The sequence below is a fragment of the Petromyzon marinus genome, unplaced genomic scaffold, assembly GCF_048934315.1.
Source record: "Petromyzon marinus isolate PM22_M1 ecotype Great Lakes invasive population unplaced genomic scaffold, UKy_Petmar_22M1.pri1.0 PM_G_Scaffold_84, whole genome shotgun sequence".
In the NCBI taxonomy this organism is placed as follows: Eukaryota; Metazoa; Chordata; class Hyperoartia; order Petromyzontiformes; family Petromyzontidae; genus Petromyzon; species Petromyzon marinus.
In genome coordinates, this window is record NW_027423040.1 from 665,343 (window position 1) to 677,958 (window position 12,616).

The following is a 12,616-nucleotide window of genomic DNA, read 5'->3' on the forward strand; positions in this document are numbered from 1 at the left end:
GGGTCGTGGACCCGGCGGCTGCGAACATCTTTGATGACGGCTCGTATCAGCGCAGGAGGAAGAGGTTCAAACGGTGTGGTGTGGTGTGGGGTGAGTGGGCGAATGACTGGATGGGTAGGTGAGTGGGTGGGTAGGTGAGTGGGTAGGTGAGTGGGTGGGTGAGTGGGTGGGTAGGTGAGTGGATGGGTAGGTGTGTGGGCGAATGACAGGGTGGGTAGGTGAGTGGATGGGTAGGTGAGTGGGCGAATGACTGGGTAGGTAGGTGAGTGGATGGGTAGGTGAGTGGGTGGGTAGGTGAGTGGGTGGGTAGGTGAGTGAGTGGGTAGGTGAGTGGGTAGGTGAGTGGGTAGGTAGGTGAGTGGGTGGGTAGATGAGTGGGTGGGTAGGTGAGTGAGTGGGCGAATGACTGGATGGGTAGATGAGTGGGTGGGTTGGTAGGTGAGTAGGTGGGTAGGTGAGTGGGTGGGTAGGTGAGTGGGTGGGTAGGTGAGTGGGCGAATGACTGGATGGGTAGATGAGTGGCTGGGTAGGTGAGTGGGTAAGTGAGTGAAAGGGTGGGTGAATCGGTTGGTGGGTGAGTGGGAGGGTGGGTGTGGATGTGTACTGTGATGCATCTGCCAATTGCCTCAAGTCAGTCAACCCATGGCATCTGGGTCTGTCCCGTGACCTGTCAGCGAACTTGGCCTAAGCTCCGTGGTGATCTCACGGGTGGTCGGGGCATTTAAACTGGAGCATGATGTGTTTATTTTGCTCCCCATAGAATGTGGAGATTTTACGTGGTAACAACTTCTTTAAACACCACCGAGGCGTCGTTAAGCGTCTCTTTCAAACCGTGATAGTTTGCGAACGGTAGTTTCCCTTATCTCCAGATATATAAAAGGCAAAGTTGTGATTATGTGTGTCTGTTCAAAATGTTTAGCGTACTTCCCGACATGCAACAAACTATAAATTTGCCATGTGGGTACTTTCCAGACTGTACACCGTGCAAACATTATAAAAATACACTTTTAGCTTCTATTTTAGGGGGGGGGGGGGAGCTCAATAATGCATTTATTTTTTGCACGGCAAGTGAGCTGTGACATCAAATCTGTCACGTGACCCGCGCACGTGGAAGCGTAACGCATTGTAGTGTAGCGGTTAGCGTTGTCTGTGTCTGTCTGTGTGTGTGTCTGTGTGTGTCTGTGTGTGTCTGTGTGTGTCTGTGTGTGTCTGTGTGTGTCTGTGTGTGTGTCTGTGTGTGGCTGTGTGTGTGTCTGTGTGTCTGTGTGTGGGGGGGGGAGCGGTAGTGTAGTGGTTAGCGCTACGCTGCGCTACGAACCCGGCGACCCGAGTTCGATTCCCGCTCACGGCCACCACCGGTGACGATTATTTCAACCGGTCCTGGGCCTCCCCTAGGTCGACTCAGCCTCAAACGTGTAAATGTTGTGGTGTGAACATCGGGAGACAAAGGCGGCCGGACGTGGTGAATCCAAGTCCCGGGCGAAGCCGGGTAGTTAAAGCTCGTGCTGTTATATTCACAATCAGATGTTTTTATTTCGACTCGAGGAAAATCGGTGAAATCAGAAGCCAACGATAGGCCCCAGTTGTGGGCCCTTCTTAACCTGGTAACAAAATAATATTCTTAATCAGTGATGTCCTCACCTAAGCGTGTGAGACGAGACGGACGCACAAGACTCTAGTCTCCCTTTGCTGTACATCACTCACAGAGCACCACAGCGCCCCCCCCCCCCACCAGATCCACAACAGCGTTCGCCCCGCAAGACTAAGGCAGCTTCTCCCTGCCTCAGCTGGACCATCAACAACGGCAACATTTGTGTCAACAACAGCAGCAACAGCTAACTTGGCGCCTTTATCATTACGTCTTCAGCACGGCAGCAGCAGCAGCACGGAACAACTTCAGGGCATGACTCAGTCGCAACTCGCGTTTAAAATCGTCACGCAAGACGGCTCTCCGCGAGACGTCGCGGGCACACGGCGAGTTACTTTTTTCCCCGAATAAAACTCGGGACAACGTGAATGCGTGGAAACGAGAAACGATGTCGGAACGCAACGGGGCATCGCAAATCGTAAAGATTTTTGCGAGAGCGAGAAAGAAAAGCTTCCTTCTAGACGTCGCCGCCGCGCGCCAACGACGGCACCAGCGCGAGCAGAAGCGCCGTGGGCCAAGCGGCACCGGGGCAGCAAGACGCCTTGCTGGTGGCGGACGCCCGCCCCGCTGACGTCGTCACCACTGACGTCGTCGCCGCTGCTGATGATGCCATCGCCGCTGCAAAGGGGCAAGCGGAGAAACGAGACGTCAGTCGCCATCGCTACGATGAGAGCGATGTACGAGTACCGGGGGGGCCTCCTATAACCCTCCGCCTCCTCCTCCATTTCCACCACCACCAACAACACCAACACCACCAACACCACCAACACCAACACCACCACCAACATCACCACCAACACCACCACCAACATCACCACCAACACCACCAACATCACCACCAACACCACCAACACCACCACCAACATCACCACCAACACCACCAACACCACCAACATCACCACCAACACCACCACCAACACCACCAACACCACCACCAACACCACCACCAACACCACCAACACCACCAACACCAACACCACCAACACCAACACCACCAACACCACTAACACCACCACCGCCACCACCTCCTAGGGGATGGAAGATTTGTTGGAGGTTGTTGGTAGTTGAGACTGAAACCTCTTCCTCACTTGTTCACTCAGCCACTCACCCACCCACCCAATCACTCATTCAGAGAGACGATCCATCACACTACGTTTAAAACTATTTGGTAAATTAAAACGCCGACTGTCACATCATTGACGTCAGGTGCCCGATTGTAACTCCTCTGCGGTGAGCGGTGGACCACCACCACCACCACCGCCACCCGCGTGTCAACAACGCTCTTTGCCAAAACAGCAAACCCCTGCCCAGAGTTGCGATGCTGAGAATCGTTTTATTGTCAAAGCGTTATTTTATCTCCGTTTGACCGCAAATTGGTTGACTGCCCTCGATGTGTGCACCTCCATGAGTCCATGGGAGCCTTTAACATTTAAGTCTATGGGAGCCTTTAACATAGAAGTCTATGGGAGCCATTTAACATTGAAGTCTATGGGAGCCTTTAACATTGAAGTCTATGGGAGACTTTAACATTGAAGTCTATGGGAGCCTTTAACATTGAAGTCTATGGGAGCCTTTAACAGTGAAGTCTATGGGAGCCTTTAACATTGAAGTCTATGGGAGCCTTTAACATTGAAGTCTATGGGAGCCTTTAACATTGAAGTCTATGGAAGCCTTTAACATTGAAGTCTACGGGAGCCTTTAACATTGAAGTCTACGGGAGCCTTTAACATTGAAGTCTACGGGAGCCTTTAACATTGAAGTCTACGGGAGCCTTTAACATTGAAGTCTGTGGGAACCTTTAACATTGAAGTCTGTGGGAGCCTTTAACATTGAAGTCTATGGGAGCCTGTAACATTGAAGTCTATGGGAGCCTTTAACATTGAAGTCTATGGGAGCCTTTAACATTGAAGTCTATGGGAGCCTTTAACATTGAATCCAAGCATGAATGGAGCAAGCACTTGGGAACCCGAGCAGCCAATGGAGATTCACGGGGTGGCCAGAAACCAAGTTTTTTTAAAACCCAGGACTTTCCGCGCCGCCGATCTCATTGGGCTGACCACGGCCATTTGCATCGTCAGGGTGGTCAGACGATCCAAGCCGCCGCCCTCCCGCGTACCTGGCGAGGTAGCTAACAGCTCGTCGTCGTCATCCTCGCCCTCATCAGCACCGCCGTCACGGCCGCTACCGGCGTTGGGGGCCGATGGCGAGGACGTAGAGGCCTCCTTGCCATCGTCCTGGCCCTCCTCCTCGTCCTCCTCCTTCTCGTCCTCCTCCTCGTCCTCCTCCTCGTCTCCCTCCTCGTCCTCCTCCTCGTCCTCCTCGTCCTCGTCCTCCTCCTCGTCCTCCTCCTCACCGCCCGGCGCCACTGTGGGGGTGGTTGTGGGGGTGATGGTGGTGGTAGTTAATGGTGGCGGTGGCGGGTGTAGCGGTCTACACCGCGCTACACCGCGCTACGAACCCTGCGAACCCGAGTTCGATTCCCGCTCACGGCCACCAACACGCGGTGACGATTATCTGAACCGGTCTTGGGCCTCCCCTAAGTCGACTCGGCCTCAAACGAGCACCCGGCGCGGTGTGTGGCGAACATCGCCAGCACCGGGGAGACAAAGGCGGTCGGGCGTGGCGCCGGCCACCCGCCCCCTCGTGCGCCGTGCCGGCCTTCACAGGCGCCGCTCGCTAACGGCGCTCGCCCCCGCGGCCTGTTGAGGCTACACGGCGGGGGATCTTCGTCTTCGACGGCGGCGGTTAATGGCTCGGCGCCGGATCGGAGAGGGATTCCGGCCGGCGGGTTTGTTGCCGGCGGCGACTTTGCTCACCTTCGACGGAGAGGTGCGCCCGCAGCTGGTCGCTGTTCAGGTTGTTGGTGGCGAAGCAGGTGTAAGTGTCCGTGTCCTCGCGCCGCAAGTCCAGGATGCGAAGGGTGCCGTTCTCGAAGATCTGGAAGCGCTCGCCCTTAACTTTCAAGCTCCGGTAGTTCCTGAACCTGGCGGTGCGCGGGAAGGCGTGGGGGGGGCAGGCGGGGGGCAGGTGGGGGGCGTGAACCGTTGCGGTTTGACGGCGATGCCGTCGGGGGTTTTGAGATCCGGGGTCGGCGGCTTCGGGAGACGCGGAGGCGAACGTCCCGGGGGACGTTGGAGCGGCGAGGTTCACGCGGCCCTCCGCCGCGTTGAGTGCCCTTCTCTCGCTCTCTCGCTCTGAGCCACATCCGCGTGGCGGCCATCGACAGTCGCCCAACCCCGCCCCCGCACGCGCGAAATTATAAATGTTAGCCTATGGGAGCCTTTAACATTGAAGCCTATTGGAGTCTTTAACATTAATGTCTATGGGAACCTTTAACATTGAAGTCTATGGGAGTCTTTAACATTGAAGTCTATGGGAGTCTTTAACATTGAAGTCTATGGGAGTCTTTAACATTAATGTCTATGGGAGCCTTTAACATTGAAGTATATGGGAGCCTTTAACATTGAAGTCTATGGGAGTGTTCTATGTTGAACTTTTTTCGCTCCGTACGTGGCCAGCCATGCAAACCCGCTGGCGGCATTCACAAAACAGACTCAGCTCCCGTACCTCTTATTAGCACGGTTGGCCATGTAGGGTGCGAAAGAAGTTCAGGGCACGTACAGCCCTCGCGACAGGGAGCGTCGAGGCGCGATGACGGCATGCCGAATGAACGAGGAGCCTCTTCGTCGTCAGGGCTGTCGTTTGCGACATGGCCGGGTAGCTTCTGAAAAACAGCTGCACGGCTCGGTGGGCATCAGGCGGTGAAATAAACAAAAAGAGTCTCCAGCGAACGGAGAGCGAGAGGAGAGGCGGAGCGGGATGGACGCTCAGGCGCGGCGTTCGGTCTCACCACAGGATGGTGGCGGGCGGCCACACCGAGCACTCCATGTACACCGCCTCTCCCTCTCTCGCCCTGTACATCCTGTCTGGCTCCGTCAGCATCGACGGGGGGCTGGCTGTGTGAGGCGGTGGTGGGGGGGGCAGAGACAGCGAGCGGGCAGAGGTCGCTCCCGAGGGTGGTGGGGGGGGTCGCTCCGGGCCGAGCAAGTACTTGCAGTGCTGCACCTTAACAAACTGCGTACTCAACTGGGCCCTGTACGTGTGTGTGTGTGATGTCGCAACCGTGCACCTTTCCGTCGTGTGTCCGGAGGTTGCTGCTTTGCTGCATACACCTGATGTGAGCTTCTTTGGTACCGTACGTGGCCAGAGATGATAACCGCAGCTGCGGGCGAAAATACAGCAGAGTGTTAGTAGGGTCTCTGTGTGAGTAGTGTGTGGGTCTCTGTGTGAGTAGTGTGTGTGTCTCTCTGTGTGAGTAGTCTGTGGGTCTCTCTGTGAGTAGTGTGTGGGTCTCTCTGTGAGTAGTCTGTGGGTCTCTATGTGAGTAGTGTCTGGGTCTCTATGTGAGTAGTGTGTGGGTCTCTGTGTGAGTAGTGTGTGGGTCTCTCTGTGTGAGTAGTGTGTGGGTCTCTCTGTGTGAGTAGTGTGTGGGTCTCTGTGTGAGTAGTGTGTGGGTCTCTGTGTGAGTAGTCTGTGGGTCTCTGTGTGAGTAGTCTGTGGTTCTCTGTGTGAGTAGTGTGTGGGTCTCTCTGTGTGAGTAGTGTGTGGGTCTCTGTGTGAGTAGTGTGTGGGTCTCTGTGTGTGAGTAGTGTATGGGTCTCTGAGTGAGTAGTGTGTGAGTCTCTGTATGAGTAGTGTGTGGGTCTCTGTGTGAGTAGTCTGTGTGTCTCTGTGTGAGTAGTGTGTGAGTCTCTCTCTGAGTAGTGTGTGGGTCTCTCTGTGAGTAGTGTGTGGGTCTCTGTGTGAGTAGTGTGTGGGTCTCTGAGTGAGTAGTCTGTGGGTCTCTGTGTGAGTAGTGTGTGGGTCTCTGAGTGAGTAGTGTCTGGGTCTCTCTGTGAGTAGTGTGTGTGTCTCTGTGTGAGTAGTGTGTGGGTATCTCTGTGAGTAGTGTGTGGGTCTCTCTGTGAGTAGTGTGTGGGTCTCTGAGTGAGTAGTCTGTGGGTCTCTGTGTGAGTAGTGTGTGGGTCTCTGAGTGAGTAGTGTCTGGGTCTCTATGTGAGTAGTGTGAGGGTCTCTGTGTGAGTAGTGTGTGGGTCTCTGAGTGAGTAGTGTGTGGGTCTCTGTGTGAGTAGTCTGTGGGTCTCTGTGTGAGTAGTCTGTGGGTCTCTGTGTGAGTAGTGTATTGGGTCTCTGTGTGAGTAGTGTGTGGGTCTCTGTGTGAGTAGTGTGTGGGTCTCTGTGTGAATAGTGTGTGGGTCTCTGTGTGTGAGTAGTGTGTGGGTCTCTGAGTGAGTAGTGTGTGAGTCTCTGTGTGAGTAGTCTGTGTGTCTCTGTGTGAGTAGTGTGTGGGTCTTTGTGTGAGTAGTCTGTGTGTCTCTGTGTGAGTAGTGTGTGAGTCTCTGAGTGAGTAGTGTGTGGGTCTCTCTGTGAGTAGTGTGTGGGTCTCTGTGTGAGTAGTGTGTGGGTCTCTGAGTGAGTAGTCTGTGGGTCTCTGTGTGAGTAGTGTGTGGGTCTCTGAGTGAGTAGTGTCTGGGTCTCTCTATGAGTAGTGTGTGTGTCTCTGTGTGAGTAGTGTGTGGGTATCTCTGTGAGTAGTGTGTGGGTCTCTCTGTGAGTAGTGTGTGGGTCTCTCTGTGAGTAGTCTGTGGGTCTCTGAGTGAGTAGTGTATGGGTCTCTGTGTGAGTAGTGTGTGGGTCTCTGTGTGAGACCCACAGATACCCACACACTACTCACAGAGAGACCCACACACTACTCACACAGAGACCCACACACTACTCACACAGATACCCACACACTACTCACACAGAGACCCACACACTACTCACACAGATACCCACACACTACTCACACAGAGACCCACACACTACTCAAACAAATACCCACAAGTGTTTCGAGTACTCGGCCCCGCTTGAACGTCGAAGTGCTTCGTTGAAGCTATCATTTGCAAGAGCCGGGGCGCTTCTGAAAAAAAAAAGAGCCACGAAGCTCAGTGGGCATTGCCTGGTGAAGTCAAAAGAGTCGAGTTTAGTCAATGGCCTTTAGTGGGAGTAGCGTTGAGAGGGGGCATCGTCTCAAGTGGGGTAGCGGCGCTGTTTGCTACTCACGGTCAAGGGGCAGGGCGAAGGGGTTGTGACGGTCGCCCAGCACAACGACCAGCAAGGCCACTAAACGGGTGGTGGTGTGGAAAGTCTCCATGGGGGGGGGGGGGGGGGGTGGCAGATGGTCGGCCTGGCGGCTTCCTTCACTTGGCTAGGAGGGGTGAAGGGGAGGGAGTAGGAGGAGCAGTGGGAATGATATTTATTTAGACTGCAAGAGGAGGAATCCAAAGCGCTATGAAGCTCTTTTTTCACAGATGTCCAGCTGTGGCGCTGGGTCAGAAACATGACAACAAACACAAAACAAAAACACGGCGTGAGTGCAGAGTTACAGGAAGAGTAAAACAAATCACTTTAAAAAAATATATACTAATAAAACGAGAAACGTCAACTCCAAAGATAGAGCAGGGAGTGTCAGGGTCGGTATCAAACCCCACGACCTCCTGTACACCAGGTGACAACCATGCCGGGTTAAAGACCTCCTCCTTCACAACGGGACAATTGGATGCATGCCTAAGGCTCCCTCACTGATGGACACGTTCCTCCTGTGTTGAGCAAAATGTTTAGGTTCTCATCGTTTCGCAGAGGCTGCATTTTTTGCCACCGCAGAAAACGAACGTTGGGGGAAACGCCTCCTCGCATCGGACTCTTTGTTTTTTTTTGCTGAAGTCACGTAGGTAAAAAAAATCTATAAAATAAATAAATGAAAAAAACAACTCAATTAAAATCACGACGTTTCGGAGGCAGCAGCACAAGCTTCCGTCTTGAGGTGGAAACCGTCACAGCAAAATTGCTGCATCAGGTGAAGAGAACTCTAAGACACCCGAGATTGTATACAGGTTAAGGGGGGGGGGATAAGAAGGGCCGTGGGGGGGGGGCTAAGTTAAGCCACCTTCTGTTATGCTGCAGGGGGTTGGGGACGGAGAGATGGCCGTGTGCAGGTTGAAGAGCGTTACACACGTGAACCAGAGGCAGGAGGCAGTAGTTAAGCTGACAAACTGGTTGCCTTGCAGAGTATACTGCTGTAAACTATAAGGCTGCTAAAGTTTAACTTGGGTTTAACTTGATTTTTTTTTACCTCCGCGGCTTTACCGAAAAAAATCCAAAGAGTATGAATCCTTGCACATCACGAAAGCTTCAAATCTAGCGCCTCACATCGTGTTAGTTTGGCACCGATGTTCGTGCTGATGTTTTAAACTAGATCAATAAAACAACATTGATTACAGCCCCAGCTCAGGTTTTTTCCCATCAATGAAACAGCCCCTGAAGTGAGAGCACCTCCCAGGGTATAAACCAACACTGCCGCACATCTGTCCAAGAGCTGTGTAATAAAAACAATTGAGTTGAAAAAAATGTCAAACCGACAGGGAAAGGGGCTCCTGGCAAGTGTGACCGCCAGCCAGGTTGATGTATTGGTAATGAGAATGTGCAATTTTTTTTGTCCTTGGAAACACGGACTATGAATAAAACGAGATATTCTTAGCTCTTTCAGTAAAGTCACGTTGAAGGGAAACAATAAAATAATAAAATATATAAAACAATAAAAATTCTCACGACGTTTCGACCATAACACACCGGTCGTCATCAGGTCGAAACGTCGTGAGAATTTTTTTTGTTTTATATATATTTTATTGTTTTATTGTTTCCCTTCAACTCTGACTTTACCGAAAGAGCTAAGAATATGAATTACCGCAGTCACGAAAGCTTCAAATCAAAATTTAAAACGAGATACTCGCAGAGTTTACGCTTCTGAATGTGCACTTGTTCAAGCAATTCACTCGGCCTAAGAGGCAGACGCACGGTAAATTATTGGGCGGCACTTTGTAAGCTCCTAAGGTAGACAAAGCGAGCTTGAACGCGACGCGCTCTAGTGAAGTCTTTCGAGCGACGCATAGTTCATAGTTGATTTATTTGGTATAGCCCTGTGAGCCATTCGGCTCTTGAATCGGGTGCAACCGCAACAAACAAAAAACATGAACAAGAAAACATCTTAAAGTGATTATGTGACTGTGCAAACAGAAAATACAGGAAAAAATATCAAAATATCCCTGAAATAGCACCGTACACCAACGCTGTGTGCAAAAATCCCAGTGGGATACAAGTCAAATAACAACAACCACAAGACAACTAAGATTAAAGCCATCAGTCTAACTCCGTACTACAATAAACAAAAACATGGCCAAAACAAAAAAACTTTTCGAAATCACCAAAATAAAAGCCATAAATCCAATGTAACAGTGATCATAGGGACTGTGACCGAATTTTTAACAATAAACTACATAAATAAATTATAACACCAAAATCTAGAGCCATAATTTAGGCCACTGAATAGCAGTGGCAGCTAGGGTTGTACAACTCCTCTAGAGCACATTGACACGCGTGCATTGCAAATAATTCAAGTTTAAAACACGCAGCAAAGATTCGTTACAGAAGCCTAGCGGCAGCCTTCAGGCATCCTTTGGAAGCTTGCTAACCCACAACATAACCTAGAGACCATCTTCCAGGTCTCTATGGAGACCATCCCATGACAGCGGCATCTGTAGCCGGCCAAAGTGCCGCCTCGGCCGGCTGGGCAATCTAGCCGAGACCGGTGACACTCCCGGAATAGGCCTCAACGCGGCACTCACCAGCGCAACGCTGCGTAGGTGTCTGGGGAGGGGGTCTTGAGCTATATCCTCCTTCGTGGTGAGGTTACAAACAAAACAATGTCCTCGTGTGGTCGTGGTGGAGGAGGAGATTCGACGTTCCGTGCCTCGAATCATGGGCAGGCGACTCGGCGGGGCTGTTATCACGTGAGGCCTTAGCAGGGTGCTTTTATAAATCGTAGTGCGGATAGGCGAACACGCAGTGCGAGCGAGGCTCAGATTCTGTAGAATTGATAAACACTGCCCATAGACTCAGCACTGCCCATAGACTCAACACTGCCCATAGACTCAGCACTGCCCATAGACTCAACACTGCCCATAGACTCAGCACTGCCCGTAGACTCAACACTGCCCATAGCCTCAACACTGCCCATAGACTCAACACTGCCCCATAGACTCACCACTGTGATCTCTACATTGGGTCAAACTTAACATCTCTTAATGTTCGACAGCTTGTGCACCAGATCTTATTTATTCACGATGTACTTACAAAAAATTCCGCAGACTACCTACTGGATCTCCTCTCTGTTTCAAAGAACAAATTTGACCTCAGGTATTCGCTCATTTACCAGCTTCACATTCCCATTGCCGTACAAAAACTGGAGGAAGGGCCTTTGCTATTCATGACCCCAGGGTCTGGAATGCTATTGCCAATAAACTGCAACTTGAATCACTACCTATGAGATCTTCACTCAAAACTGCTCTAGAGGAGTTGTACACCCCTAGCTGCCACTGCAATTCAGTGGCCTAAAATATGGCTCTAGATTTTGGTGTTATAATTTATTTATGTAGTTTATTGTAAAAAAAATCGGTCACACTCCCTATGATCACTGTTACATTGCATTTATGGCTTTTATTTTCGTGATTTCGAAAAGTTTTTTTTGGTTTTGGCCATGTTAATGTTTATTGTAGTACGGAGTTAGACTGACGGCCTTAATCTTAGTTGTATTGTGGTTGTTGTTGTTATTTAACTTGCATCCCACTGGGATTTTTGCACACAGAGTTGGTGTACGGTGCTATTTCAGGAATATTTTGATATTTTTTTCCTGTATTTTCTGTTTGCACAGTCACATAATCACTTTAAGATGTGTTCTTGTTCATGTTTTTTGTTTGTTGCGGTTGCACCCGATTCAAGAGCCGAATGGCTCACAGGGCTATACCAAATAAATGAACAAATGAACTAAAATGAACTAATATCGAAAGGTACATTAACATAATTTGTTCATACTCTAATTTATTTATTTACGGAGAAGCTCATTGTGGGAGGAGCGTGTCCCGTTCCCCGGAAGTGACGTCATGTCACCTGCTGCCGCTTGACGTCACGAGGTAACAACAGGAAGCTATCGCTTCCTGCACTGAAATCCGAGGTGAGAAATTCTCATTGTGGTTGTGGTTGTTGTGGTGGTGGTTGTGGTGGTTGTTGTTGTTTACCAAGGTAGAGCCTCGCTCTCTCTCGTAGGGATGTCAGTTGAGTAGCAGCGAGCAGGGGAATCGATGTCCAGGTTGGAACTTTACAACGCGGGGCCTAGCCACGCGGGGCCTTGCCTCCTGCCCTCGCCTGATTGCGTTTACTTTAATTATCTTGCTTAAGTTTAATTTGTCTTCACCCGGCTCGCCACTTTGTAACTTTGTTTTATTGTCAATATTCACGCAGTTTTTATTTTCTTTTGTTAGCAGGCCAAGCCCGCTTGAGCTGCTATACCGCTCTTGTTATCAGAAGCGACCTGCCCACAACAACACAAGGTGAGGCTTTGTCAACGTGTGTGAATGTTTTGACTTAAAACTTTGGTGACTGCAGGAATTAATATTCTTGGTTCTTTCGGTAAAGTCACGTAGATAGAAAATAAAATTAAAATAAATAAAAATAAATTGTAAATAAAGCAAAAAAACTCACGTTTTGATCGCAACACAAGTGCTCTTTATTTAATGTAATTGTATTATCTGTTATTGTTATTTTCTATCTACGTAACTTTACCGAAATCAACAAGAATACGTGTGTCAATGTCTATCGGTCAAAGACGCTAAACGGAGTGACGTGCAAACTCCAAATATACAGCAGGCGTCAGGGTCGGGATCGAACCCACGACTTCCTGTATACCAGGTGAGGTAGTTAACATCTCACCACGGAGAGAGACACGCAAACTCCAGTTAGCCTTGGCTATGTTCGTTGATCCTCAATTAATTACTTGGTGGAGTGAGAAAGCATTCATGCCAAGCAGATGAAGGT

At 50.5% G+C, this 12,616-nt stretch overlaps 1 protein-coding gene across 5 annotated transcripts; it reads right to left on the reverse strand.

The window, feature by feature from the left end:
- Window positions 1–1,508: 1,508 nt before the first annotated feature.
- LOC142921690 (uncharacterized) lies at window positions 1,509–10,580 on the reverse strand. Of its 5 annotated transcripts, XM_076062994.1 has the most exons (8): window positions 10,372–10,580; window positions 7,754–7,898; window positions 7,533–7,610; window positions 5,778–5,870; window positions 5,499–5,604; window positions 4,465–4,631; window positions 3,765–4,013; window positions 1,509–2,266 (listed from the first exon to the last, which is right to left on the reverse strand). In XM_076062994.1, the coding sequence occupies exons 1-8, from the start codon at window positions 10,504–10,506 to the stop codon at window positions 2,106–2,108; spliced, it is 1,134 nt and encodes a 377-aa protein (XP_075919109.1). In that variant the 5' UTR covers window positions 10,507–10,580; the 3' UTR covers window positions 1,509–2,105. The 5 variants fall into 5 exon arrangements, with proteins under 5 accessions (XP_075919109.1, XP_075919111.1, XP_075919110.1 ...); XM_076062996.1 differs by lacking the exon at window positions 7,754–7,898 and having other exon boundaries at window positions 10,372–10,579; XM_076062995.1 differs by lacking the exon at window positions 7,533–7,610 and having other exon boundaries at window positions 10,372–10,579.
- Window positions 10,581–12,616: the final 2,036 nt, after the last annotated feature.

Bases quoted from the DNA above. Each gene is read 5' to 3' on its own strand.
- LOC142921690 (XM_076062994.1), bottom strand. From the start codon at position 10,506: ATGATTCGAGGCACGGAACGTCGAATCTCCTCCTCCACCACGACCACA. The intron at 7,611-7,753 runs GTGAGTAGCAAA...TTTTTTTTTCAG, and splicing joins CTTCGCCCTGCCCCTTGACC to AAGCGCCCCGGCTCTTGCAA. The intron at 4,014-4,464 runs GTGAGCAAAGTC...CCACCCCCACAG, and splicing joins GGCGCACCTCTCCGTCGAAG to TGGCGCCGGGCGGTGAGGAG.